General features: G+C 45.8%; 2 protein-coding genes across 3 annotated transcripts; one reads left to right on the top strand and one right to left on the bottom strand.

Annotated features, from left to right (window-relative positions):
- The first annotated feature begins 388 nt into the window (after positions 1-388).
- LOC122620060 (tubby-related protein 4) lies at positions 389-26,684 on the top strand. 2 transcript variants are annotated; one of them, XM_043797339.1, is made up of 11 exons: positions 389-784; positions 7,541-7,738; positions 21,730-21,894; positions 21,961-22,420; positions 22,482-22,999; positions 23,056-23,284; positions 23,345-23,616; positions 23,682-25,595; positions 25,652-25,987; positions 26,045-26,236; positions 26,300-26,684. In XM_043797339.1, exons 2-11 carry the CDS (start codon positions 7,643-7,645, stop codon positions 26,414-26,416), a joined length of 4,299 nt encoding a protein of 1,432 aa, XP_043653274.1. In that variant the 5' UTR covers positions 389-784; positions 7,541-7,642; the 3' UTR covers positions 26,417-26,684. The 2 variants fall into 2 exon arrangements, with proteins under 2 accessions (XP_043653274.1, XP_043653273.1); XM_043797338.1 differs by having other exon boundaries at positions 23,679-25,595.
- Positions 15,608-21,691, bottom strand: LOC122621910. The gene is made up of 5 exons (XM_043799928.1): positions 21,527-21,691; positions 17,927-18,280; positions 16,461-16,890; positions 16,278-16,405; positions 15,608-16,215 (listed from the first exon to the last, which is right to left on the bottom strand). The coding sequence occupies exons 1-5, from the start codon at positions 21,689-21,691 to the stop codon at positions 15,730-15,732; spliced, it is 1,563 nt and encodes a 520-aa protein (XP_043655863.1). The 3' UTR covers positions 15,608-15,729.
- Positions 26,685-26,779: the final 95 nt, after the last annotated feature.

The following is a 26,779-nucleotide window of genomic DNA, read 5'->3' as shown; positions in this document are numbered from 1 at the left end:
GTCAGGTGAAATCAGGTACATCGATATCTTATCGCTGCAAGCAGTGCAGCCCTCGCAGTCGTTACAATCGTAACAGCATAGTTACAGTTACAGCTTTCTGTTAGCAGGACTGCTGTTTATTTGTTTATTCAAAAACTATAAATAAATGTAGAAAGCAAAGTAATGTTTATAAAAAAAACATAGAAAAGTGTAGGAATTGTAGTCATAGAAAAAATAGGTAGAACTTAGGTTTAGCACAAAGAATTAATACAAAGTTAATACAGTAACTAGAAAATCAATACCCGTTAACAACAACCGGAGCGCGTAAATTCCGTCAGTTTGACAGTTCCGTTGATAAGAACGATGCGGATGGACTTTTGAGAGCGCAGGCGCGCTCCGGGCGCCCCCGTCCCCCCTTTTATCCTCGTCGCTGTTTGCCTGCCAACTTTCCGGAATCCAAATTCTCAGACAGTCCACGTTCGGGCGTCGTTGCAAGCAGTGTGTGCTAACGGTACTCCAACCGCGCTGCATGTGCGTTCCCCGTTTGCATCTGTGTGCGTGTGTGAGCGGAGCAGGAAGAAGAGGAAAATCGCAGGAAAACGGGAAACAGTAACGGGAACGTCTGCCCCAAAAAACAGTTGCAAGAACACACTCGATTCCGTTGGCGCTGCACCAATTTTTCGCTTGAAAAGCAGTAATTCGATTGGATCAATTCAGTTTTCCCATAGCAGCAGCACTTTCATCGCTACTTCAAGCAGCAGCACTAGCAGCAGGAGCAGCCGCGAAGGGGGCGGGGATTTCACAGGTGAGTTGCGGAATTCCGTTGTCCCCTGGCTGGCAAACATCCTTTTAGCCTCTCTCGCTTGGTGGTGGATTGGCCCAAAGCCACGGACACTGCGAATGTCTATACTACAGGCCAAACTGCCTAAGCTCAACCGATTAAGGCTCTTTAAAGTCGTGAATTGATAGAAATTTTAGTTGGGCAGAGTTGACTTTTTAAGACTTCGTTATTATTTAATTAAGTTATAAAAACAGAAATTATAAAAACAGAATATTTCATACACTGCTAATATGATTTGGTCCAGAATAACGAAATACTACGGTTTTGCAGCATAATCTGTTTTTTTTTGCAACAAAAAAGCTTAAAAATATGTAAGAAGTCCTAATCAAGGGCGGAGAATGGTTCGTCTTAGGGAAGTTTCACCGTATGTGGCTAAGTTTTTGTTGTGGCCACATCAGCACAACACCTCGGGCGCCACAAAAACTTCAAAATTCTGGGCTAATTACAGGTGCTTTGATGCCTTAGCTCTTGCCTTGGTTACAAGTTTTTTTTTTTATCAGCCCTATTTGCCCAGCTCACACGAATTAAATTCCCAGCGTTTCGGTTTCGTTTCTAGTTTCAGTTGAGTGAGCTGCCCACGCACGTTTTCGATTAATCCGCATCAAACAACCAATGACAGTGAAAATCGATCGGCATTGGCTTTCGCAGTTGGCTACTACGTGTGTGTTATGTTTTCCCTGCACTGAAATCCGAGGTCTATTTCAAACAGAAAAGTGTAACAGGAGACCGCTGACAAATTATTTTTTTTCAATTTAGTATGTGTGTTTGTTTGGTCAAGTTATCAAATTCATCATAAGCTAGCTCTCAACTGAAAAACTGGACTGAGTTCAAAACGCACCGGGGTTGGAAAAGTTTCAGAATCGTAGTAACGTTTTCTTTCTGTGCACTAATCGTGATACGACTCCGGCGGGAAAAGTACGGCCGGAGAAAAAGGGCAATCAGGAGCACACGCCTATAAAAAGCCCGTGGAAAATGCGTGCCGAAATTGAAATTCCGTTAGTTGGTTTGGTCAGCCGGGACGATAAGCAGTTAAGCCATATAGCACATAACCGTTACATTTGCATTGGGGCGACATCTGGACGGTCTGTGCGTGCGTGTGTGTGTGTGTGTGTAGCTGTGTGTGCCGCAATTTCTCAGTTTGCATAATTTAGATGCCGCTGCCAGCGTCGACGTCGACTGCGGCTGCGGCCGCGACCGCGACGTCAACGCATGACCGCCAATGTCTTGTTCTTGTTGTTGTGCTTGTTCTTGGCGCTTCTCTTTGAGAAATTATTTTTAAGTTTGTGTGTGCTCGAATGCGGGGGTGTGTGAGTGGCAATGTGTGTTAGCGCTGCTGCCAAGGTCATTACATTTTGTCTTATTTCGCTGCGTTTCAGTTGCCCCTGCCCCCCATTTCGCAAGTACAGTGTGATCGCAATAAGTGCGATCATGAGAACAATTTCTACAATTTTATCAGATTTCATTGATATTGATGCAGCTATCTCTAATATATTTGCGATAATCTAGAAGTTAAATAGTTTTTACAGCTTTATTCCTCTCAAGTTAGCTGTTCAAGCTAAAGATGCTTGACTGTATTTTGTCGCGATTTGCATTATATAATTCGAGCTGACGTCGGGAGGACGATGTGGCGGCTCTTTGTGGCAAGTTCAAGTGCAGTTTGCTCGATTTGCGGTTTTTTCCGAATGTTTTGCCAATATTTTCGCCATTGACAACAGGCGGCTTTGCCTTTGCTATTGCTTTTGTTTTTGTTTCTTCAATTTTTTGTTGCTTTTTGTGTGATTGTTATTGTTTGTGTTATTGCTTGCCTTGCCAATATCTCTGACTAGCTGCCATGTTGATTATTTTGCATAACTGAAGCGGCAGCAGCGCCGGCATGGAAGCAATGGAAAAATTGTTTATATTGCCAAGGAGAAGGAAAAACGCACCCAAAAACCCAGATACATTTTGGGTAGTTGTAACTCCGTAGCGCCACTGAGGCGCACAATTTTCCCCAGCATGTTTTCCAACGGGGAATGGGATCGGGAATCGGAATTGGAATGGAATTGGGGTCGGGGACGGGGATGGGAATGGGGACGGGGTGGTTTGGGTTAGGTTAAAGTAGAAACAAATTATACGACACACACCCCCAACTGCCCCCCGCCCGCAGCCCCCAGAAAAACGTCAATAAACAAGCGGCAGTGAACAATGGAGGGCAGCAGGGAAAAGCTGGGTAAGGAGCCCAGCGTCAGCTTTTCTATGGCGTTTTCCCCAGTGTTTTCCCCATCGCTTTTCCACCATTAAAGCTCAGTGCGCATATAGAAAGACATTCGATGTTTTGCCGGCACCCCAAAGAGCTCTTTTTCCCACCCCCTCTGGCCCACGGGGTGCGTATTTGTCAATGTTGCTTTTCTTGGCTGTCATTTATTTCGTCATTTATGCAAAAATTTTATGCCTTTTCCCCTGTCCGCGGGGCTTTCCATTGCCCAGCAAGAGTTAAGGGAAAGGGTAAGGGGGGGTTTGGCGTGGAAAACCTTGCCAATTAAATGCATGCACATCCTATTTGGTGTCGCCTTTTGTTGTTTCCCGCTTTTTTTTTCCACCGATTCTTGTCCTTTTCAAACGCATTTCTTGTGCTTGCTGGCGTGTGGCTAATTAAAGCGAATGCCCCACGGGCAGTGGAAACTGAGCTCCCAGCAATTACTTTCCCCCCATTGGGGGCATACGAAAATACTGGTGGGTGGGTGGTGGGTGGTGGGTGGTGTTACGTGTGCTTTGAACTTGTTTCAATCCCACTGGTTGCCTGGCATGCGGCACACAACAAAGCGGACACACATAATTAGGGGAAACTGAACACCGAAGCCAGGATTAGATCCTTTTTCACAGCGGTAGTTAGCCGCAAAATTGTAGTTGAAGGTTTAAAAAATGAATATAAGTTACACAAGTAACTTTTTGGAAAGTTTGATCATAATTTCAATTCATTCTACACCAGTAGAAATAGATAGAAGTGCATTAAATCCATCAGAGTTGCAGCGAAAAGGATACTGCAAAGGACTTGCAATTAGAGTAACTTCAAATTATTCATTTGCCATATAGGGCACTTTACTACCCAGGCCTCTTGATTTACGAGCGGCCCTTGCACCCCAAATATTAAACTGGAAACCAAAGGCTGGCATAAATACCTCGCCGATACATGTCGTCATGTGAACGCTATGTGGCTATGTGGTATGTGGAATATTTTCCTGCGGCCGACGTCACAAAACTTTGCGAGTCGAGGGCAACGCACACAGAAAATTCGAATTGGGCACAAAGTTGCTCGTTCCTTCCACTCGACTTTGCAGTGTGGTTCTTGTTGTATTCGCTGCTCTTGTTGCATGCACCGCTGCACTTCCATTACGCTATACTATGTATATAATGCCGTGCCACACCATACGATATACGATATACAAAGGGAAGGAGCTGGGCTAGTTTCAGGCGGTTCAAGGGCATTCCCGGACCGCTGACAGCAATATAGCCGAGACATAAACGAGGGACAAGAAAAATATGAACAATGCCAGCTCGTTAGGTAGATGAAAAGCATGATGAAAATGAAATAATTGCGTGCATTCAAATTCCGTCCTGTGCCCCAAGGATCAAAAGCAAATTGCCACAATTAATTCGCAGACATAATGGAGGGACATGCGCGAAGGATAAAAAAGTAAATCAGGATTTTAGCGGTATTAAGTGGGTGGCTTGGCAAGCCACTGGCCCGCACATAAATATACATTTATGCATTACTTATAAAGTGGGGGCGAATGTTAATCTGGTGCACAGTGTAAATATGAGATGGAATTATCATAATACTTTGAGCCTGTAATAAGTGAATATAAGCTTGTGACAATAAAATATAATACGAACTCTAAGATCAATTGCTTAGCTACCTAAAACACTATATTAAAAACATATAAAACATTAAATATAAGAGAACGTATCAATGTAAATACTATATTTGGTACCACTGTCAACATGATGCGAAGCGCAAAAGTTTTACCCCAAACAGCGCCAGCAGTTACGACTACATAATAGTTAAGCGCCTTACACGGCAAACTGTGTACCACGGAGCGTATACGCAATCTAATTTCGACAGGCTAATTGCAACAGAAGGAGGCAGAGAGTGCGAATGTTTACTTTGTGAACAACGATGTGTGTTCCGCCTCTGCTTCTTTCCACCTAATCAACTTTTAATGGCAAAGCCGAAACAAATCCTATATATATTTCAGGCGGAGGTAGAACGCTTCGGGGTTTTGTTTGGGAAAATAGAGTAAAGTGTGTTGTAGTAAATACAAAGGAAAACAAATTGAAATTTTGATGGCAAATTGATGGATATTGAATCAATTGTTTAATTGATTTATTTACACAACGCCATTGTTGGCCTTTGGGTGCAGTAAATCGAGTGCAATCGCAAAAATGCATTTGCAATGGATTAAGTAATCCTGTGCCGAGTAATTTTGGCTCCATTTACTCGCCAGCTTAGCTGGTGGCCATTACCAAGGCTGCTTGCCATTGTTGATGGTTAAATGCATATTTCATGATGTCTGGCCCAGGTTGTCGTGTCCGTTGCACCATCTGCACCATCTGCGCCACCCGAACTCGAAGCAGCCGTTTTCGCTTCAGCCAAAGTCTGACTGGCATTTCGACAGCTTTTCCGACAACGCCGCCTCAGTTATTTTCGTACCTCTGACGCGTTATGGCGACCATGAACCGCACATGGCTAAAAAAGTGCTCAGTGTCGCATGAAAGCGCCGAAAGGCTGCAGGTGGATTCGGTGGGTTTTTGGTGGGTCTGTGAGTCGGGTGAGTGGGTGGCAATGTGCAGGTTGGCTGCCAAATGCGGCACGTTGAACAATTTAAAAGCGGGCGAACAATGGCTGTCTGGCAATCGCTGAGTGGCGAAAGTAACACGTTCGGAATGTGCCCCACGGTGAATGTGCAATCATTCATCTCGTGAACTACTCGAGAATGCATTCCTCCCATTTTGTATGTTTTTCTTTATTTTTTTTTCGCTCGCTCACCGTTCTGTCTGCCTGTCTTTCTGTGTGTTATTGAAATGGAATTCAAAGGACTCTTCAATTTACAGCGACTGGTAGTTGGCTTTTTATCAATATTTAAGCAGGCAAAGGGCAAATCCTTGCCGAAAGATTCCATTAGTTGGCTCTCACATGCCCACCCTGATGATGGCTCGCCCCCGGGGCGTATACGCAATCAAAAATGGTATATCACATATCCAATTCAATCAGACAATGCTCACGACATAATTGAAGCAAATGCGTGTGTGCTTTTGTCTCTGGACGGCCACCCTACTTCTCGTGTTCATCCTCAAGTTCCCTCAGCCGCAGGCAATACACTGTACAAAATCATATGTAATGGGGAAAGATCAATCAAAGTTATAGAAGTGTTATGTATCTGCTTTCCAAATAAATAAGTCTTTTTAGGCAGCACAGTTGCTTTTCTTATTTCGTTCACTTTCATACCATTAAAGGAGCTTCTTTTTGATCAGTGCAGAGCCATGCTGCCTAGACGAAGTACAGAAAACGAGAAGCCGGCTAGTCAAGCAGCCATCAAACGAGACAACAGACAGCAACAAGCCATATCAATTATTCAAGCATAATTTGAAACATTCTCATACTGAAGGACTCTGCTCCGCTTGGCTCAGCGAGGGATTGTGTTCCTTTGCCCAGAGCTCTTGGCCCAGCAAGACTTTACTCGACTTTTTGCCCGAAAACTTTTTAAATTATTTAAATGAGTGCCGTTGCGAAAGTGATGGAGAAGTTTTGACAACGCTTTGGCTTTCACCATTTGTAATATTTGAAAAATAGGGGCGCATTGTGCTTTTGGCAGATTGAAATATGTCGTTTAAAACTGAAAATTTGTCAGTATCTTTTTTATCAGCTATCCTATCTCCCAAATGGTTTGAGTTGCGAATTAATTTATGAAAAGTTAAATAATTTCTAATTGTTGTGCCAAGCTTATCTACTCTTTAACTTTTCCCTTCAAGAGCAAGCATAACAAAATCAACAAATTCAAAAACTTTGGCCACCGAGGCATTCGACTTCCGCATAAAGTTTTCAAAGTCTGAGTGCCAGTTGATGTATACATATATATTTTGCATGTAAGCCATTTGGTAAAAAGGATTTTTATGAGATCCGTGTGCGCGTGTATGTGTGAGTGGGTTATCCTGGCGAATGGCAAAGTAAAGGAAGATAGGACACATCCACTTAGCCACTAATACCAATTAGTGTGCCCTGAAAAGCATGCTTCAAATTATGTCGTATACGTGGGTGTGTGTTTGCTCCTTGTACCGCAGCGTGTGCATGTGTTGGTGTGTGTGTGTGTGTGTGTGGTGCAATTTGTCAACCCCTGAAGAAGCACGATGAAGTTGATAGCGTTTTAGGGGGAGCACTGCGAACATATGGCGGAACATCGTTCCGTTCCATCAATAAATCCCCGTTCGTAGCCCATCCAATGACCCGAAAGGCAGCTCTCGGTCGTGTGCTAGTGTGTGTTTTGGCCTGATAAGGTACCAGGAGCAGCAGCAGTAACCAGAATAATAATAACAACATTGGGAACACGAGTAGCGACAACGGCAACATACGAGTATACTCCATTTCGCTTTCATCGTAAATTAGTTATTGGCATGTTATACTAAACGATAATGAAACTCATACCCATTCCTCTTTTTCTTGTTCTCTCTCCCTCTTCATTTTAGCAACATGTTTGTGGCTTAAATCGGCGTTGAGCAGCAATAGCTACCACAGAAAAACCAGCACTTGAGGATCTAGTTAGTTGGCCTACGCTTTTGGGCCATAAAATGCATTTACACTTCGAGCGAAACATCAACACAAAATGCGACTGCACGATACTCTCATTATCATGGATGGGAAAGGTGCCAGATGATATACCCGAGGTGAGTACGCAGTCATTAACTATTAGCCAGGCCACAAGCCATTAACATGGAACCTATCAAGGCATCACTAAGCCAAATTGGAGAGTCTGCCGAGCTTAAAATGATAAAAATCTTTCAAAGCAAGTGCAACAGTGTGGCATACTCTTGGACACTTTCAAAAAGGTTTCCTCAAAATCCTAGTGAAACCCATCGAATACGTCTCATTAAATTTAATTATAGAGCACAGCCATTCGCAACTGCCATTAATTTTTCTTAGTGTGCATGAAGGCTGTGCGCTGGCAATATTAATACAATAAATACTGGACAAGGTCCATTAAACTGTCCGGCACTTTAAACTGTCAGGCGAAACTATTAGGACCGACCGCTGGCCATTATCCATTAGCCGGAATGGTTGGTGGTGTTGTTGGTAAGGTCTTAAATTGGAAAGTGGCTTCTGCTCGGTTATTCCATGGCATCTCTGCATATAATCTAGATAATCTTCACAAGGCACCGGATACTTCACACATGCCAAACATTTTCACACCGGAAGTGCTTAGACCCGAAAACCCCGTTGGCTTTTACCATCGCTAGGAGCTATTTCTGTATGCCCATTTAAGGCCTTTTGAAGGACATGGCAGGTGTCGCTGGATTAGGAGTCCCTAATGGCCACGTTGCACTCATTTCGGTCTTAAAATTGATTTTACACGCCACGTGTTGGCCAAAGCCAAAGCTCAAACGGAAGAAGTGGGTTCGTCTGCTGCGTGGCCCTAACTTTTCCAATCATTATGAACTTTCAATGGCTGCACAACAAATGCCATATAATCCTTTTTATATTGAATATAAAAATCCAATCACGTCTGTCTCGGCTCCTTGACTCCATCCTCTTGTGTTCTGTAGCGCAAAATTAAAGTTAAGTGAATGCCGCCCACGCAGCCTCAAGTGGATCCTCGTCTGGCTGCGGTCCTTTTCAGCTCGGGATATGCAGGATATGCTGGATGAGTTGGATATGCTGGCTGAGTTGGACGAGTTGGTCGAGTGGGATATGTTTGTTGGCTGAGTGGAATGTGTTGGTTAGGCTGGTTATCTGGATGGACCTCTCCTTTGTGCCGCGATGCGCACCACTCTCCAGCAATAAACTCGCTTGCGATTTGTTTAACTGTTTTCAATTTTGTTTTCAACACGAGCGAGTGCACTTAAAGAAACTCAGTAGTGAGGAAGGAGATGCATAAAAGTATAGGCAATGAGTATAAATCAGGACCAACAACCAGTTTGTTTAGGTGTTCGTGACCAGCAGCTAGTGTTAAGTTGGACACGTGTCGAGGTTTGTGAGGGACGCGTGTCTGTGGCATCGTTACCCTCGTAATGCCACCCCCACCACACAGAAAACCGAACCCATTTCCGTTTCCATTTCCATTCCGATTGCGTTGCCATTTCAGTTGCAAGTGCGTTAAGCCACAAGCTTAATTTCTTGTTACGCCTTTCAGCAATTTACGAGCGATAAGCAGACATTTTCCCCCCCAAACGCAAACAAATTCGAACCCATTGGGGAGTTATTCTCATTTCCATTTCCCCCGCGCATAAATCATCTCAGCGAAAAAGTGCGTATTAAAACAAGCGAGAAATATTTCGAAGTGATTTTTTAAGTACCCGCCACAGCCCCACACCAAAAAGTAGTCCAGTTTTTCATGGCATCATAATATTTTAACAACTGCACTGCCATTAATAGAATATTTATGATGAAGTGCGTCATCGTCGGCATAGCTTGTTGCTGTATTGGTTTTCTGTTTGTTCGCACTTCTGTAGAAAAAGGACCTCTCAAACAAGGACTGGACTCCTTTTGGTTTCCTTTTCTTTTTTCGTTACTCTAAGGGTTGAACAACTGTCGCGGGATTTTCGCATAAATTGAGGCAGCAAATTGACATGCCAGAGGACAAGGACCAAAAACTGAAAGCATAAAATGAAATTTAATAGCCTGGCACATGACACACATGTCGCCTTTTTCATGGGAAATCCCCGGGTTCAACATCGTAATTTCATCTCTGGTGGGTTGGGCTTTATGCAAAATCCATAACAAATGAAATCTAATGATAACTAAATGATGAAACGATAGCGAGAAGTGGAAATTTGTTCACACTTTTGGGGAGAACACTTTTCTTGAGGAATAGGTTTTCCGGCGATTGAAATTATAAATAGAAAGCTTAAAATGTTTCTACTGGCCAGTGTAATATCTTAAGCCTAAAAAAGTAATGCATTTTTTATATGCTCGAGCTTCAACCACATGCTTAAAAATTGTGTGCGGCCCATGAGGCATAAAAAGTTTCAGCTGAATATGGGAATATATATTTTGCATATTTATGGCAAGCCCAGGAGTTTGGCGCATTTTTATGAACTTGCCTGGTCTTGCCAAACTTTTAATAATGCAAAAAGAATAACAATTTCCACTCGAGCTGAAGTTGCTGAAGACGCTTACTGTAGACGAAGCTCTGAAGATGATGGCTTTTAGCTGAAATGGTTCACTTAGCGTAATTAACTTGCCAACTGCTGATGAAGTCGACGAACGTTGGAATTAGTGGCAGTAGCAGTATCATCATTAGCCGTTGCTGGAGGGTTTAACATCATTAATATTTGCCAGTGCCACTGACACTGAGCAATCCTGTAGCCAGGATCTCCGCCTCCCCCGGCTTCCATGTGTTTCTGCTGAGTTTTAATTACGCGCAGTAAAAAATAATTGAGTTCTTTTCAATCCCAGCGACAGTTGAGGGATCCTGCGACTGCTGAAAGCTGGTCACTGACCACAAAACCACTTGAATGGCCTTTGGCACCGGACAGCCACTGGCTAATTATGTGCAGCAGACCATTATGCTCTCAGTCGCGCATTTTGTGCTGGCGCTGCGTGCTCTAAGTTAATTTCCACCGGATCAGGATAATGGCCCGCTTTTGCCACCTTTCCGCTTTTCCGCTTTAAGTGTGTGCCCTGCAAAAGGGGTTTAATGTGGCACACTGTTGAAGAGTGGGTGGGTTCAAGTCTTCGTATGTTTAATGTTTAACCTAATAGGAAAATTAAATCATAGCCGGTCTTCATTTTGTTTGGCAATGCTTTAAAGTACCACTTTGCTATACAGATTTATAGCAGCAAAGAAGGGTTAAGTGCACGGAAAGTGAGTACCTCTACTGCCACTATACCTTTTCCCAAGCCACTAGAAAGCACGGGCATTTGCATTTTGCTCTTTAAAGCCTAACTTTTGCCACCCCGAAAGTATGCAACGCAATGTTGGAAACTCATTTGCACACACACACACACACGCACAGAGATTTTCATCAGGGAACGGCGTGCTCACGCGTAATAAATGTATTACGTGCCTGCTTGTGGTAGTGCCACCGCCCCCCACCCTTCTAGGCTTATTTAAACAGGAACAGAAACCCCCGAAAAACATCGCTATGCCCGGGAAAACATCCGCAGGCCTCGCTGTTCTGTTACGCTTGTTGAACAGGTGCCGATTACAAGTGCCAATTTTCGTAGCGGCGCGCGAGTTAATTGAAAACTTTTTAATTGTTTAGGCAGCGGCAACATCTCGAAACAGACTTGGCTTAGTTTCGCGTGCTGGCCCTGATTTACGACCAGGCTTCTGCCGGCGACAGTTTCAATTAGACAGCATTGTGGCCAAGGACGCAGTGGCTCGTCGAGGGGGCGGGGCGGGGCTTTCCCGATTGGCGCCGCTTTTCCTTTTGTGTCGTGCGATTCCAATACCATCGACCCTTGGCCACGTCACATCCACACATCCTTTTTGCTGGAGGCGCGTCTGCACTTTCGATTGTTTGTTCTTGGCTCTGAAAACTGTAATTTAATGTGCCCACAACGCTTCCACACATGTTTTGAGCGATGACTCCTTGGTACACACAGAGAAATTGGCATTTAAATATTATAATATTATACAATATAAGAACATTAAAAACATGTCTAAGGGGTTTTTTTCCCTGCGTAAACTTACCAAAAAATCTATTAAAGGCTCTTTTAATTTACAATTTATTCATTACACTGCTAGATAGTTTTTCCAAGTGTCTAACTGCTCCATCATTCCCACTTGGCTCTTCACACTTGGCTTGGCTGACGTTGTGGCTTTCAGTTGTGTCATTGATTGGTTTGTCCAGCATTTCGTTGTTTGTTTGTTTGCACTGCCTTCCATCGAGTCCTTCGCCAGGAGCTGCGGTTTTTGTGCTCTGTCCTTTGGCGTCCCTGCCACTTGGCCACAATGGTCGCTCGGAAAGGACAAGCCCACAGCAATATTCCCGTTCGGAGCACTCTAGCCACTCACTGGCCAACTAGTTGTCTCTGTGCAATTGTTGCATACGGATTCAATCAATCAATTATGCAACTGCCTGGCCATTGTTATTGCATAATTCCAGAGTGATGCCAGTGACGCTGGCCGGGAATGCAGGAACTAAAGTTGATTGTGGTCCCCAGGCTCTGAATTCGATTGGATGGCCTCTCGAATTTGTGGAGATTTCGATTTTCCATTTTGCCGTAGGTACACTTTCCAAAACGAGAAAAATGCATTAGTATCCTGATATTGGGGGGCCTTAGGATATGGAAAATCCAGTATATACATTCTCTCTTATTGAGATTAAACAATAAATATTCCACTTTGGACAGTGTTGTCCTTATGCATTTTAATTCATTCCCTTTCTTGTGTACATTTCGCTTCCATTTCACTGGGAGCATTCATGTAATATGAGAATGGATTCTGCATATGAACATGTCAGCGACTCTCATGCTCCATTTGTCAACTCACAGAGGCAGCATTTGGCTGCTTCTCACAGGGAAAACTCATTTGGCTCTGTCTCGTTTGTATTTCACTCGCTTTTCCATCTGTTCCATCCACCCCAGAAAAACCAACCCACTTTCCAACCCAGCCCCCGTTTATTTTTCCTGCGAAATGTAACAAAAGATGAGATGCACTTGAGCATGCTAAAATGCGTTATTAAGTGCATAAATATGCAATGCTCAACCTTTTGCACTCGGCATCATCACCACCACCCTGCACCACCCTGCACCACCTTGCACCGCCCTGCACCACCTTGCACCACCGTGCACCATCCACCTGTCTAACAATGGGGGCTTCAGGTGGGCACTCGAGAGTGGATGGGGGGGTGCGGTTATGGGGGCATGTGTGAAGGGCTTTTGAAATTTAATAAAATGCAAATTCAAATGCAGAAACCAGTGAGCCAGACATGTGCCCACATGCCACGCCCCGTGTTCCCATTGTGGGGCGACGGGATCCCGATGTGGCACCGCCTCTGCCCCAACGCTAATGAGTTGAGTTTTGTCTCCAAAACACACAAAAACAGAGCGAATGTATTATGTGCAGCTGGAGCCGAAAGGATGCACTGGAGCGACTGCCCCCACCAAATTGTGGTAATGGCGCATATGGGGCGCATGTGAGGGCAACAAAAATGCGGAGGATACACTAAAACACATTCTATGTCTAATACAACTTCCAATTAACTACTGCACTCGGGCAAAAACAGTTGGTGCATCTTAAACCCACTTAAATTTAATATTCTAGAAATCGCACGTGAAAAACTTACTTCTTAATTATTTGTAAATCACATTAACAGCAATACCTCTTAAAATATTTCTTTGTAAGCTTTCGTGTCTGCAACGTGCTGTATATTTTGTAATTATTTTAAATGCGAACACATATGCGTCTCCGGCGGCAGAGGCAACAAGAAAAAATAAAATAACATACGAGAAAAAAAATCGATATCGCTTTTTGGGCCTGGCATTAAAAAGGATCAAAAGGTGGAGCACGTGCGCAATGCCGGGAGGCGAATAAGGCTATATCGCCACAGTACGACTATATCCTGTGTATACACTTGTAAGCCATAGGAACCGAACCACTTTTCCGCACGCCCATAAAAGTTGCCAGTTGCCAGTCAGTCCCATTCCCAAACCCAATCCCAATCCCATTCCCATTGCCATTGGCATTGTCTGGTCGTCCTGGTCGGTGGATATTTCCTTGGCTTTGAAAGGATGGAAGGCGGCGGGGGTGTGTGAGTGGTGCGATGAGACCTTAAGCAACCTTCCTCGAAAACCACCCACCTCCCAGCACCACCTCTGCCAGCCATCCAAGCCTTTCACACCTACATGTGCACGGCACAAGTGGCAAAATGTTGTTACGTGAGCATTAAACCATATTTTAAGTTATTAAGTTATTGACAAAAGCTCACGTCACCCCTTATGGCGTCGCCTTGGGCTGTGGGATGCGGCACGGGGATTGGGGATTGGGCTTGGGATTGGAATTGGATTGGGTTGGGTGCCCTTGGCTTGCCTCGGATATCGAGTTGAGTCCATGTTGCCGGGTGCTTGGAGGCGGACGACACTTGTGCGCTGCTTATCCATATTGTTTACAATGCCACGCCTTGTGGCACAGACACGCTTACGAGCACTGAGAAATAAACCCAGTACAACACAAAAGATACCCAAAATATATTATGTAGTCAAATAACTATTCCCTAATAAAATATATAAAAAAAATAATAATATAATATAATATATATATAAAATAAATAAAAATAGATTTATATTGAAGAATATGTTCTCATTAGTATTTAGTAGTGTACCTATTATCTCCATTTATGTCTTCCTCATTTCATTGCTTATTCAAAGGTCTTGCATTTCCTCAGTGTGTTAAGCAAGTATTTGCTTGTGTATACACTCGTATAATTCCTGAATTATAAGTCCGAGGATAAAAACTTTTGTAAGCGCTGGCACGCATAAAAAGAAACATTTTTACAATTCCGCACAAGCTGGTGGTTCCACGCCCAGGATTTTCCTTTAAACGTTTCCACAAAGTTTTCCTCTTTGGACTGTGGGAAGCGCGGCAAGTGGTGCAAATATTGTTTAATTTCAGTTGTAAATTAAACATAAATATTGTCGGGCATTCGTGCCCCCTGCGGTAAAAGTCCAATCTGCGAAGCTCTCCAACTCCGGTGCAGTCATTCATTCAGTCACATGTCCTTTGTGCCGGACAGTCGTTCTCGTCGCCATCCTCGTCCCGTGTCCTGCGTCCGTTTCCCATGTGAAAGCCATTATCCCTCTACGGTTTCATCTTGGTCCCTCGGTGTGGCTGTGACATTTTTACTGCTGCTGCTGCAGACGCCCAGGTAGCATTACGTATTTTGTACTTTATATTTTGTACTTTGCCATCTGCAAACGACATGGAACAAAGGACGAAATAGCATTGCAGCCGCAGGACGACTGTCACATGGATATGTAGCCATTGCTAGCAGGAAATTGAAATAAAAGTTATTAGATTTCTTTGACAAACGCTGTGTTCTCGAGTTGGGAGCCCATACGAAACACTTTAAGCGCCTAAAGGATTATTTGCTATGTGGCACTCTTGATTTCTCGCCTCCCGATGTTACACAAATTTGCCTTTTTTCCCCAATTCATGCTACTACTTGCTCTTCGCTGCGTTGAAACAAAATACAAGGCACATAAATTGCCAAGGCAAAGGACACATTTGGGTCCGACTTAATGTCCAAGCAAATAAACACATTCGATGGGGAGTGGGTGGCTGAGTGGGTGGATGGTTGGATAGATGGGTTTTTGGAAAACGGCCGCTGTCGTCAGTTGGATTTCCACTCTTTTTCGTTTTTCCGTACTTCCGCCTTCCCCCTTCCCCCTGTGTTGGCCAGGCCAAATCAACCACCGCCGACGCAGATAATTTGCCAAGGGAGTTGGTTTATGGGCCAGGGGTTGGCGCATGTGAGAGTGTTTGTGGGTGCGGTTTGGGCAAGGTTCTGGGGATTGGGGGTTGGGTGTCCAGGGGCCAAGCCAACGCCATGACCTACTTTCGCCGCAACTTTTTCAATTTGCGGAAGAGTGTATGTGTGTGTGTGCCTTGGCTTAGGCCAAAAGTTTATTTCGTAAAATACAATAGACAGAATGTTGGACTAAAGACTACGCATAAAGCTTTCCATGGATTAACTAATGATTCCCCCCCGGCTACCTAGTTGTGCAGAATCAGGAAGAGCAGGCCCAGCAGAGCGCCCATTCCCATGCTCTGGTTCATCTGGCGCAGTGCCGAATTCTTCTCACTCTCATCCTGGATCCGCTCGAACATCATCTCCTCCGGCCGAATGCTTCGCTGCTCCTCCTTCGCCTCCACGGTGCCGTTGAAGGCTTCCGGCGGCGGAGTGGTCCTCTGGCCGGTCAGCAGCAGCAGCTGCAGCGTCTGCAGCGGCGTCAGATGCGGTGTGGCATTGCTCTTGGTCCGGGACTCCAGGACTGCCTTCTGCCACAGTGGCGGCGGCAGGAAAGGCTCATAGCTGGCCGGCGCCGTGCGGCCTCGATAACCGTAGATGTACATCTGGACGAAGAGGCTTTTGGAATCGAAATCCGTAATCACCGCCTTCAGGGTGCCACTCGTATAGTGACTGTACTCCGCCTGGGGCGCTTTATAATCTGCGTCTGAGATATTTCTATTGGCATAGTGCTGAAAATGTGCCAATTGTATAAGTCCATTGATACTCATAAGACATAGCCCGTAATACTCACATCCAGTATAGAAAACCTTACGTATGTTATCGAATTATTGTCGATGTAGTAGAAAACCACCGAATGGTTGGTTGGCGTTTCCGAATCATCCGGCGATGTCTGATAGCAGTTGTAAAGAAGTTCATCGCCTAAAAGGTAGGGAATTATTAGATATCATATGCATAGTATGCTTGATAAACTTGCCCGCCTGCCTCTTGCCAACTTCAATGTACTTGTCTGGCTTATCGAAGTAATCGGTTACGAAAGGACCTTCCGTAAAGCTCTCGATGTCCTCCTCGGACAGATTGTCATATTCCTCGTCGATCTCCAGAGCATCTCGTCTGTTGTTGTCAAATACCTCGACGAATTGATCCGGTTCTGGGAAGATCTGCTCGTAGGGCTCCATTTCGCCCTGAAACTGCTGATCGCGATTGATGACCAGTGCGGGATCGAAGTGCGAAGAGGTATCATTTAGGCCAAACACCATGATGGTCACATCGAAGTCGGCGGTTGGTGGAATAGTGGCTTCCTCGGGAGTGGCAGCAGGGTCAACGCTTTGATTGGTGGCAGCCAATTGGATTATGCCCACGATGAGGCGATTCACCAAGCTGAATTTCACCTCCGCCGAAATGTTCTGAAATGGAAAACGAATGCCAAATGAGAAATCCCCGCCAATTTGGACAGATCCAATCGGGCGCGACCATCTCGGCAACATCCATCAGCGATTGCCACATTTTTCCGAGTTGTTTACTCGGTCTGACAATCAGATTCACGGACATCTACGTATATGTACTTCGCCAAAAGTTGATTTACGAATAATTCGGTGTATTTTCTAGGGAAAATCCCGCGTCATAATTGCCTTCAAAGATGCTCAAATCGAAAATGCATTCAGCTCACATTTGCCTTCTTGTTATTCTAGAAATAATATGTACTCGTTTCCCTCCACCTTCTTTGCCCATTTAACTTGTCGGCTTTGCCAAATTGCCACATTTCCTCACGCTATTTTATTTTTATTGGCTTCAAAGTATGCGATTTTCTCATACAATACGAGTATTATTAGTATTAGTACATATTTATTCATTTCATTTTCAATTATCGACCCAGTTGTCGATAGATTGAACACTTTAGCAATAGTACGTGCGCCTCACTTGTGCAAGTCCCTCATATTTTAGGGCAAAGCTAATAAACAAAAATATGAAAATATATTGAGCGAGTAGATATACTTGTGGTAAACACAGCCCGGCACTGGATATAAATATACATCTATGGGCCAAACTTTTTGTCGCTTGGCTGTGACGAAAAAAATGTCAATTTCTGTTTCTATTTTCGTTGCGTGCATGTGCAAAATAACAAAAAAAAATAATAATATTAAAATAACAAGGGGTCAGCCACAGAATATCCGCACATAAAGCTCACTTGTTCATAACCCAAAATACACAATTTCTGACTAATTATGCAGCAATATTTTCTGTCTACAGTTTTTTTTCGTAACTAATTTGCATCTTTTTTACATGACAAGTTTGTGCTGTGTACACAACAAAATCGATTTATTCTTTCGCCTGTCAAACTATATTTATCATATTTTTAGATATTTTCTTTGAGAGCTCCATAAAAGTTAAACAGTAAAAGTTTAATACTCATATATTGTAGAATATATGAGTATCACTCACTTCCTCCGATAGAATTTCGACGCAGGTGATTGGCTCCAGAACCTCGTAGGTGAAAGTCATTCCGGGCAGTTCGCCGCCGCTGGCTGGACGGGAATGGAGCACATCCTTGACCAGGAGCTGGTCTCCATTCACCCTTTCGCCCACTCCAAAGTAGCGTTTGGTCGCCAAGGAGTCGCCACTTTTGGCCAAAACCACAAAGGCAATCAGGCCCAACCAAAGCAAATTTGCACACATATTTTTTGATACGTTTTCGAATTTGGTAGTTAGAAAATGTGGACCATTTTCAGAAGTATCCGCACGAGAGAGATCGTCGATCGCACGGCGCAAAAGATCTTTGGCAACTGAGGCCAAGTGCTGATGGATCGCCGCTATTTTCCGTAAATTCACTTTCGTTCGCCGAGAGAAAATGTTTGCGAAACGACGACGGCGAGTTGATGAAAATTGAAAATGCTCTCGAAACTCTTTGGCATCAGTCCGGCGGCTGGTAGTTCTCTTTTCCATCTCCAAGTTGTTTTTAGTTGCCTCTACACTTGACCCGAATGGATTCGATGGCTTTCCAGGCCACACTTTGAACTCCTTGTCAACGACCCCGAAAATAAGACCACAAGCAGCACCAAAACAGCCTTCGGGATGGCGTTTAAAATTGGCTGCAAAAGGTGCAAAAATAGCCCAAAGATACACATATAGATTGCCTTCTATATATACTCGCACATGGGCATAAGTGCTCTGTTTTGCATAAGAGTTCTTTGACTTTGTCATGCGGGCTCAAACGATTCGGGGCATTTTCAAAATGCCACACTTTATATTAAAGTTTTTTTGAAAATGTATTTATTAGCCTTCTCCTGCTTAGCAAAGGAAATTTTGAACAATTTTCTCTGGCTTTATCAATAAATTAGAGTGTTCTTGGAAAGTGCAATAAGCTCATCAATTTGTGCTGTCCACTTGCTAGGCATTTGACAAACTAATAAATAAGTTGAAATTCTATTGGCTTAGTGTAGAGATCAAAGGCTTTTGGTAAAAGCATAATTGGGTATTCATTAAATATATTTTAAATGTTTGCCATATTTGCGGACAATTTCAGCTAGTCAAAGGTTTTTGGACATTAGGCTTTGTGAATAAATCGATTTGTTCATTTTAGCTAAACAGTTTATTAAATGTTTATCAGCTCTGCCGTTCAAAAAGAGCCTTTTGATAGCCTTTTGATATGAAAAATCGCATTATAATTTATAAAGGTTTTTTAGGCTAATAAATGACAGCATTCTGATGTTCTATGGGCCACTTGTGAAGCGTTGAACCAAATATTTAATGCATTAAATGCTTATTAGCATTAGTTGTCCGTTTATCCGCAGTTTGGGCCATTAGTGCCGTGTTCATGAGGATAATGAAGCGGATGCGAATGCGTCGCGAGTTGCCATTGGCATGCATAATAAATTGCAATTATGGTTAATGTGCGCGAAAAGTGGGGAAAATGTATGGGGTCGGTCAGTCAGGTGCTGCCGCTTTTAGCCTTAAAAATGTTCTCTGCCTTTTTAATTAAATGCGTGTGTGCTGTGTATTTGCGAAATGGAGCGGCAAGGAAATGCCGCTTCGTGTGCCAAATGGCTGCAACATAATTTATGGAGCCCATGTTGCCGCTGCTGCAGCCACAACTGCAGCATAATCGCAGGCAGGCATCTGGTTTTTGGCCATGTTCTCTCCACGGGCCAGAACACACCAGAAACTTTGTCGCAACGAATTTAAATATTTCAAATGGAGAACTCAGACGTTTCTCAGGTCATTTTCCAAGCGAATGCGAATGCGAATGCAGCAGACGGGCAGGAGGAGGTGTCAACCTCGCCAAACGGCTAACAAGTTACAAGTAGCCACTTGAACATTTAAGGCCCAGAGCAAAAGACGTGGCCAAAGTGTGAGGCTGTCAGCGCCGTTGCCTTGATGTCACCGTTTTGACATTGATGTTGCTGCTGTTTGCGATGAAATGAAATTACAGCGTTTGAGGGAAATTGCATTAGCCAAAGTGAAAACGGAAATTTCCAGCAGTTGAATGCTTAAAGCAAACATTGGCATAATTCGATTGATTCGCCAGGCATTTTCTAAACGATTTCATTGTAGCAATTTATTGCTTCGTGATATACTTATTAAGCTGAAGTGCCATCGAGCATGCTGTGGAAAATGCAAAATCGAGTGGCTCTCGAGTGCATCTATTTTGGCCAAGAGCACGGGCCAGATTCGGTTCAAGTGGCCCAGTGAAAGGTTAATAACACTCCACAAAGGAATGCCGCATGGCGAATGACGGAATGACGAATGCCGGCTGCTCATAATTGTTGCCAATGAAGCGTTTTCCCTGCTCAATTGTGCCATAATGAGCCATGGTGAGCCTGGATGTGAGCCATTCGATGGCCTGCATGACAGATAGTGTGTGTGCTGCTCGTTCAATTATATAATTGAATCAGCAAGGACATCAGCATATGCACGCCAATCAATCAGGCCAATAAAGCAATTAACTTGGCTAACGGCCCAGCAAGGTTCACTGCGTCCGCTGTCCACTGCCCACCACCCACTGTCCGCCGCCCACTGTCCGAAACGGAAATTACAAATTTTCGTAATTTTTGTTCTTGCCACTGCGGCGGCATTTTAATTTATGCCCCACAAATTGGATTTGGGCGCCAAAAAACGCCCATTCGGCTTAGCGGGGATTAGCCAAAATGCTGAAAGCGCCCGAATTTTGGTTTAAATTGAAATATTCCTCGGCTGCGCGCCGAAATGTAGGCTAAGCTTTTGTGAGCGGGCCCCGCCCGGAAAAACAATCAATTCTGGGTGGTTGGGCGGTTGGCGGCTCTCGACAATCAAATCAAATTGTAAAACAGGAGGAGGAACTGCGGTTGAGTGCCACTGCAGCAGCATCAGCAGCAAGAGGAGCATTGGGAGCAGCTGCTGCTGCAGTTGATAAACTGGCAAAGAGTTTGCCTAAAGAAAGCCCGCAGCGGGAAAATGCCCAGCAGGCAAACAAACCCAGTTAAAAGTTGCAGAATGAATGCTCGACTGACTGATGGCGACTGTGGGAAGCTTTTGAAATGTTAATTGGATGGCATAATTGCTTTCAATTCATTCCCAAACAAGTGCCAAGTTCTCATTTACCTTTATATAAGCGAATTCGTTTCGAACTATGTACGTACGTATTGATTGCTAACTTTGATTGCACAAGAAGCAAAGCAAGGAATATAATTACGATTTTTGTAAAAACAAAGAACTTGAACCGAGTTTAAATGTAGTGAAGCAAAGGAACTTTAGCATAAAGTACTTTATTACATGCGATTGTTGAATCTTGCTTCCTGATGTTGGGTTCACTCCGTTAATTAGGAAATAAAAAAGGATTGTTTGACTTAAGCTCCTAATGAAGCTAGAACGTAAAACATGCCTAAAGTAAAGAGCATTTCTTGTCATCACCATGGTGAGCATACCCCAACGACCCCGAGTTCCTGGCAATCCACAAGCGTTGAGTAAAAATGCCCAGCCTCGGGCTGCGAAATAGGCAGCTGGCAGGTTGATCGGCTCAAAGAGTAAGGAATAAAGCGATGCAGTCGGAAAGTGGAGCATATTTACCAAGCCAACCGGCCGCCTGTCGATGGTGGCAAATGTGTGAATGGGCCAGGGACGACGGACCTCGAGCCTGCGGTAATCCGTTTTGGAAGCCAGCAACGGGCACTTGACTCGCAATTGGCGACTGCTTAGGCGCACTGCCAAGCAGCTGTCGGCAGCTGTGGACATCCCATTCAACTGGCTTTTCTTTTCTTGACTCTTTTCAGGACGAGGGATGGAAGCTGAACCGCACCAACTACTACCAGGAGGGATGGCTGGCCACGGGCAATGTGCGCGGCATTGTGGGCGTGACCTTTACCACCTCACATTGCCGCAAGAACATGGACTATCCGCTGAGGACCAACTATAACCTACGCGGCCATAGATCGGATGTAAGTTGTGTAGTCACCATGCCGAGACTTAAAGTACCTACATAACTGATATTATTTGGGAAACAGGTTATCCTGGTCAAGTGGAATGAACCGTATCAGAAGCTGGCCTCCTGCGATAGCTCGGGCATCATCTTTGTGTGGATCAAGTATGAGGGTCGCTGGTCCATCGAGCTGATCAACGATCGGAACACACCGGTTACCCACTTCTCCTGGTCACACGATGGCCGCATGGCGCTGATCTGCTACCAGGATGGCTTCGTTCTGGTGGGATCCGTGGCTGGGCAGCGATATTGGTCCTCCATGCTCAACCTGGAGTCCACCATTACCTGCGGCATTTGGACGCCCGACGACCAGCAGGTGTACTTCGGCACCACCCAGGGTCAGGTTATCGTGATGGACGTGCACGGAGCGATGGTGTCGCAGGTTCAGCTGTCCAACGATGTGCCCATTACCTCGATGGCCTGGTCCTGCGAGAAGTTCAAGATGGAGGAGGGCGAGGAGGCGGAGCCCGGTGTAACCAATGCGGGTGAGTGACCCAAATGGAAGACGATAAACCAATTTAACCCGCATATTTGTCCTTCCCATAGCCAAACGCTCCTTTGTCCTAGCAGTAAGCTTCCAGAATGGATATATCTACTTGCTAAAGTCGTTTGACGACGTCTTACCCGCACATATCAACACATGCCTTAATGGCGCCCTTGGCATGGTCATGGAGTGGAGCAACTCCCGCGAGCTGCTCGCCGTAGCGGGAACATTGCGAACGGGAGTGGATGGAACGAAGACAGAGGACATGGGCACGCCCAGTAGCTACACGAATCTGGTCAAGTTCTACACGGAAACGGGCACCTGTCTGTATCAGGCTCACATTCCATGCAGCACCGCCACCGTTTCGGCCATCACCTGGGGCCACAACGACAAGCGACTATTCATCGCCACGGGGACACAGGTCCACATTGCCTGGGTCTCCAGACGGGTGGCCTCCTTGCAGCTGCTGTGCCGCCTGGAGATCCAGGCGAGCGTCGGATCCGAGTCGCTGCTGCCCCTGCTGCCGTTGCCTTCTAGGATTAAGTCTCTCATTGGCAATCTGTTTGCTCAAACGATAAGAGTAAGTTAAGTTCATAACGCAATTTTCTGGTTTACTAATTGAATACATGTATACAGTGCTGTGTACCTGACCTCAAGTCGCTGCGTGATTTTGTTTCGCGACCACCGCTCTGTTCCACCCGGCTGCACTGCACCATGATCCGGCACGATGACGACTCCAATCTGAGCTCTGGTACTTGCTATACGCTGTATCTGGAGTATCTGGGCGGATTGGTGCCGCTGCTCAAGGGCAAGCGCACTTCCAAGATTCGTCCCGAGTTTGTCATCTTTGATCCTCAAGTTAATGGTAGGTATCTCAATAAATAATGATAGACAAAAGTTATTTAATATTGATCTCTTCCGACAGATTCCCCTTTGTACTTTCAATACTCCGCCGAGGCCAAGAGCTCCTCGGGCTCCAGCCAGTCCACCACCACCGGGAATAGTGGGCGCACCGACTCATCAGACAGTGACTTCGAGGAGAGATCTCGCTTCGGCTCCCCACGCACTCCGCGCAAGAAGCGAGTGCGTCCAAAGAGACGCAACCAAGCGGGCGATCGGCTGAGCGCTTCTGGTGGCGGCACAACCAACGATCCTGATAGCCTGGATGAACTGGCCTATGTGGACACACTGCCGGAGGTAGGTGACATTCACTTCTAAAGAAGACCCACGCCATCACTGATTCTTTTCGTTTTCTCAAGCAGGAAGTCAAGCTGGTCGAGGTGACCTCCAACATTTGGGGAACCAAGTTCAAGATCCATGGACTTGCCAAAACCGTCCCAGCCAATTTAGGCCAAGTAACTTATAAGACGTCCCTACTGCATTTGCAGCCGCGTCAAATGACGCTGGTCATCACCGAGCTGCGCGACGATTTTCCACCTGGTCCCGATCCCAGCTTTAATCCGAACATATTCTCTGAGGACGAGGACGAGCATCACCAGCTCCAGGGAATACATCACGATGCAGTGCCGCAGGTTAATGTGATCACCACTCAGGATGGGGCTTCCTTAAAGCCGCCGATAATACCGCAACGTCGCCTCACCGATGGAGCATCTGCACCATTGATAGCGCCCATGTCACCACGTCCAAATCGAATTTTGGCGCGACACAAGAACTCTTTGACTGTGAACGGAGAACGAGGATCTGGCTCGTCGGCGGGTTTAAGTCCATTGGCTCGGGCGGAGAGTTACGATGATGATTCATCCAATGAATCCCAGGAGGCAGGAGCTGCAGCCAGTCAGTCAACCACTGTGCTTCTGCACCAGGCTCCGTCGAATGGCTCGGGTCCTGGACCCAGCTGCAGTAAGACCATAACGCGTCCCAAAACGATCAGCAGCTTCAAAAACAGCTACAGCCGCTCCAGCTCCAACTCCAGCTGCCAGTCGCGTCACGCCATCTCGCCGCTGTACTGCGATGGAGCAGTGCCCACGCTGCAGAGTCCCAAGAATGCAGTGGCTCCCTCGGACATCATCTTCGAGCGTCCAGCAGTGCCCGCCGCTGGACAGACCACCCTAATGTCGTACTCGAGCAATGCGGACTATGCCAATAATGTGGTTCAGGTGAAGAATGCCCTGATGTCGGAGCCAGTGCGTTCGGCCAACAGCCATGTGAATCCCGTGCCGCTGAACCTCAATTTAAATCTGGAGCGAATGGATGCACGGGTTAAGTGTGCGGCGCCAACGACATCCTCGACGGCTAAGCGACGGGAGATGTTGTATATCGATGAGGAGACGCAATCGCCAACGCCTACGCCAAGTAGCAGCAGCATGAAACGGACGCCAACAGTGGTTTCAATAGCTCCTGCCCTGCCCGATTCCATTACGCGCAGTTGCAGTGTGGGATATCTGGATTCGGTGGCCATCACGCCATCCGACGAAGCGTTGTCCGCTCTGCGTAAGGATGCGCCAAACAAGCGGCTGATACTGGTGGACAAGAGAAGGAATCGCCGGAAAAGGCAACAGCAGGAGGATGCCCGGCGGCACAAGCTGCAGCAAACTGGGAAGTCCAAGAGCCTGGACTCCTGCGACCTGTTGTCCCTACAGACAAAGCTGTCCAGCAAGGAGCACGAGCAGGTGGTGCGCAAGCTCCAGGAGATCTCCGATAGCAGCGCCTGCAGCAGTGCGGCCAACACATTGTGCTTCAAGTGCCGCAACAACATGAGCCCCAGCAGTGCCTGCAAACGGTGTCAGCCCTCGGCGAGCTCCGTCCTGGATGAGATTACATCCGCCGTGCCCGCTGTGGAGCCGACCAAGGAGCCTCCTGTGGTGCAGGCCAAGCCAGCGCCCAAGAAACGCTTCGATGTTATAACTAGCTTCACGGACTCGCCCCTTTTTACAAGGAAACATCGATTTGGAATCGGCCGCAGTAAGGAAACGTCGGGCACGGAGAACTCGACTCCACTGCTGGGCAGGAAGCAGGACAATGGCTTCAGCTTTGTGAAGCAGCTGTCCGAGGTGCGTTGGAGGCGCAAAGAACAGCCAGCCCAGGCGCAACTCAATGGTTCTAGTAATGCCAGTACTTTAGAGCGGCAACCGCAGCCGGAGATCACGGGAGCAGCTTGTGGAACTGTGGAAGCCACACCGGTGGAGGCCAAGGCTTCCGTTTCTCTGCATACTCAGGTAAGTGATGATAAATTGTAACGATGAATTTTAATAACCCATGTTCCATATGCTAGGCCCTCACTACTTTGGAGAACATAATAAGTCGTCTTCGTGATCTAGACGAGGGTCGTCTGACGCCTCCTTCAACCCCACAACGACTGCCTCGAAGTTCTCCAGCGTCTCCGGCAGCCAGCAAAAAGAACAAACGGCAGCAGAGCAACTCTCCCATTCGCCACATATTAAATTCACCGCTTTTAAACCGGCGTCAGCGCAAGAAACAGAGTATTATCGAGAGCTCCGATGATGAAGGTAACCAGACCAATGGATCCGGTGAGGAGAGCAACAACACGGGCAATGGCAAGCAGTATCGCGACCTGGAAACCTTCCAGAAGGCCCAACTGCGCCAGAAGGTAAGCTGGTTAATCTATAAACTTAAAATATTTTGATGGAAAAATCTTTATCCACAGCTGAAGCGCGGCAAGATTGAGCCGAATGGCAGTGCTAGCTGTGCCAATCCGGCGCCAGTGCGTCGTGAATTTGTGATGCACAATAAGGCGCCCATGTGGAATGAGATGAGCCAGGTGTACCAGCTGGACTTTGGCGGTCGCGTTACCCAGGAGTCTGCCAAGAACTTCCAAATCGAGTTTCGTGGCAAGCAGGTGTGTTTAGCATACAAAGCAATCTATAGGAGCGCACAAATAACATTTGGATCTACTTTACAGGTCATGCAATTCGGTCGCATTGATGGAAATGCCTACACCCTGGATTTCCAGTATCCTTTCTCCGCCCTCCAGGCCTTTGCCGTGGCTCTGGCCAACGTGACACAGCGACTTAAGTAATCGGGGATTGAGGGATCAGAAACCGCATCGTATCGCATCGCACCGCATCTTTAAAATGTCGCCAGCTGAATGCAGCAATTGCTTTTTTGGCCTACGCTATATATATTTTTATACCAGACACGGTGGGATGGACGGATGGTTAGCGAAAATTGCTTCTTCTTTTGTATATATTGTATATGTATTGTGGTCTTTAGGTTTCCGAACACCGTACTTTAGTGATTATGTATGTGAACACGTACCACCACTTGATTGAAGGTTTTGCCATGTGCAGCACATTAAAACACGAGTGCGCACATGGGTGTGCAAACTCACAGTCCGATCCATTTTTGTGCAATATTTGTATGACAAATTTTTTGGATTAAG

The sequence above is a fragment of the Drosophila teissieri genome, chromosome 3R (assembly GCF_016746235.2).
Source record: "Drosophila teissieri strain GT53w chromosome 3R, Prin_Dtei_1.1, whole genome shotgun sequence".
Classification (NCBI taxonomy): Eukaryota; Metazoa; Arthropoda; class Insecta; order Diptera; family Drosophilidae; genus Drosophila; species Drosophila teissieri.
Note: the sequence above shows the minus strand (reverse complement) of the source record. Positions and strands in the feature narration are given on the sequence as shown.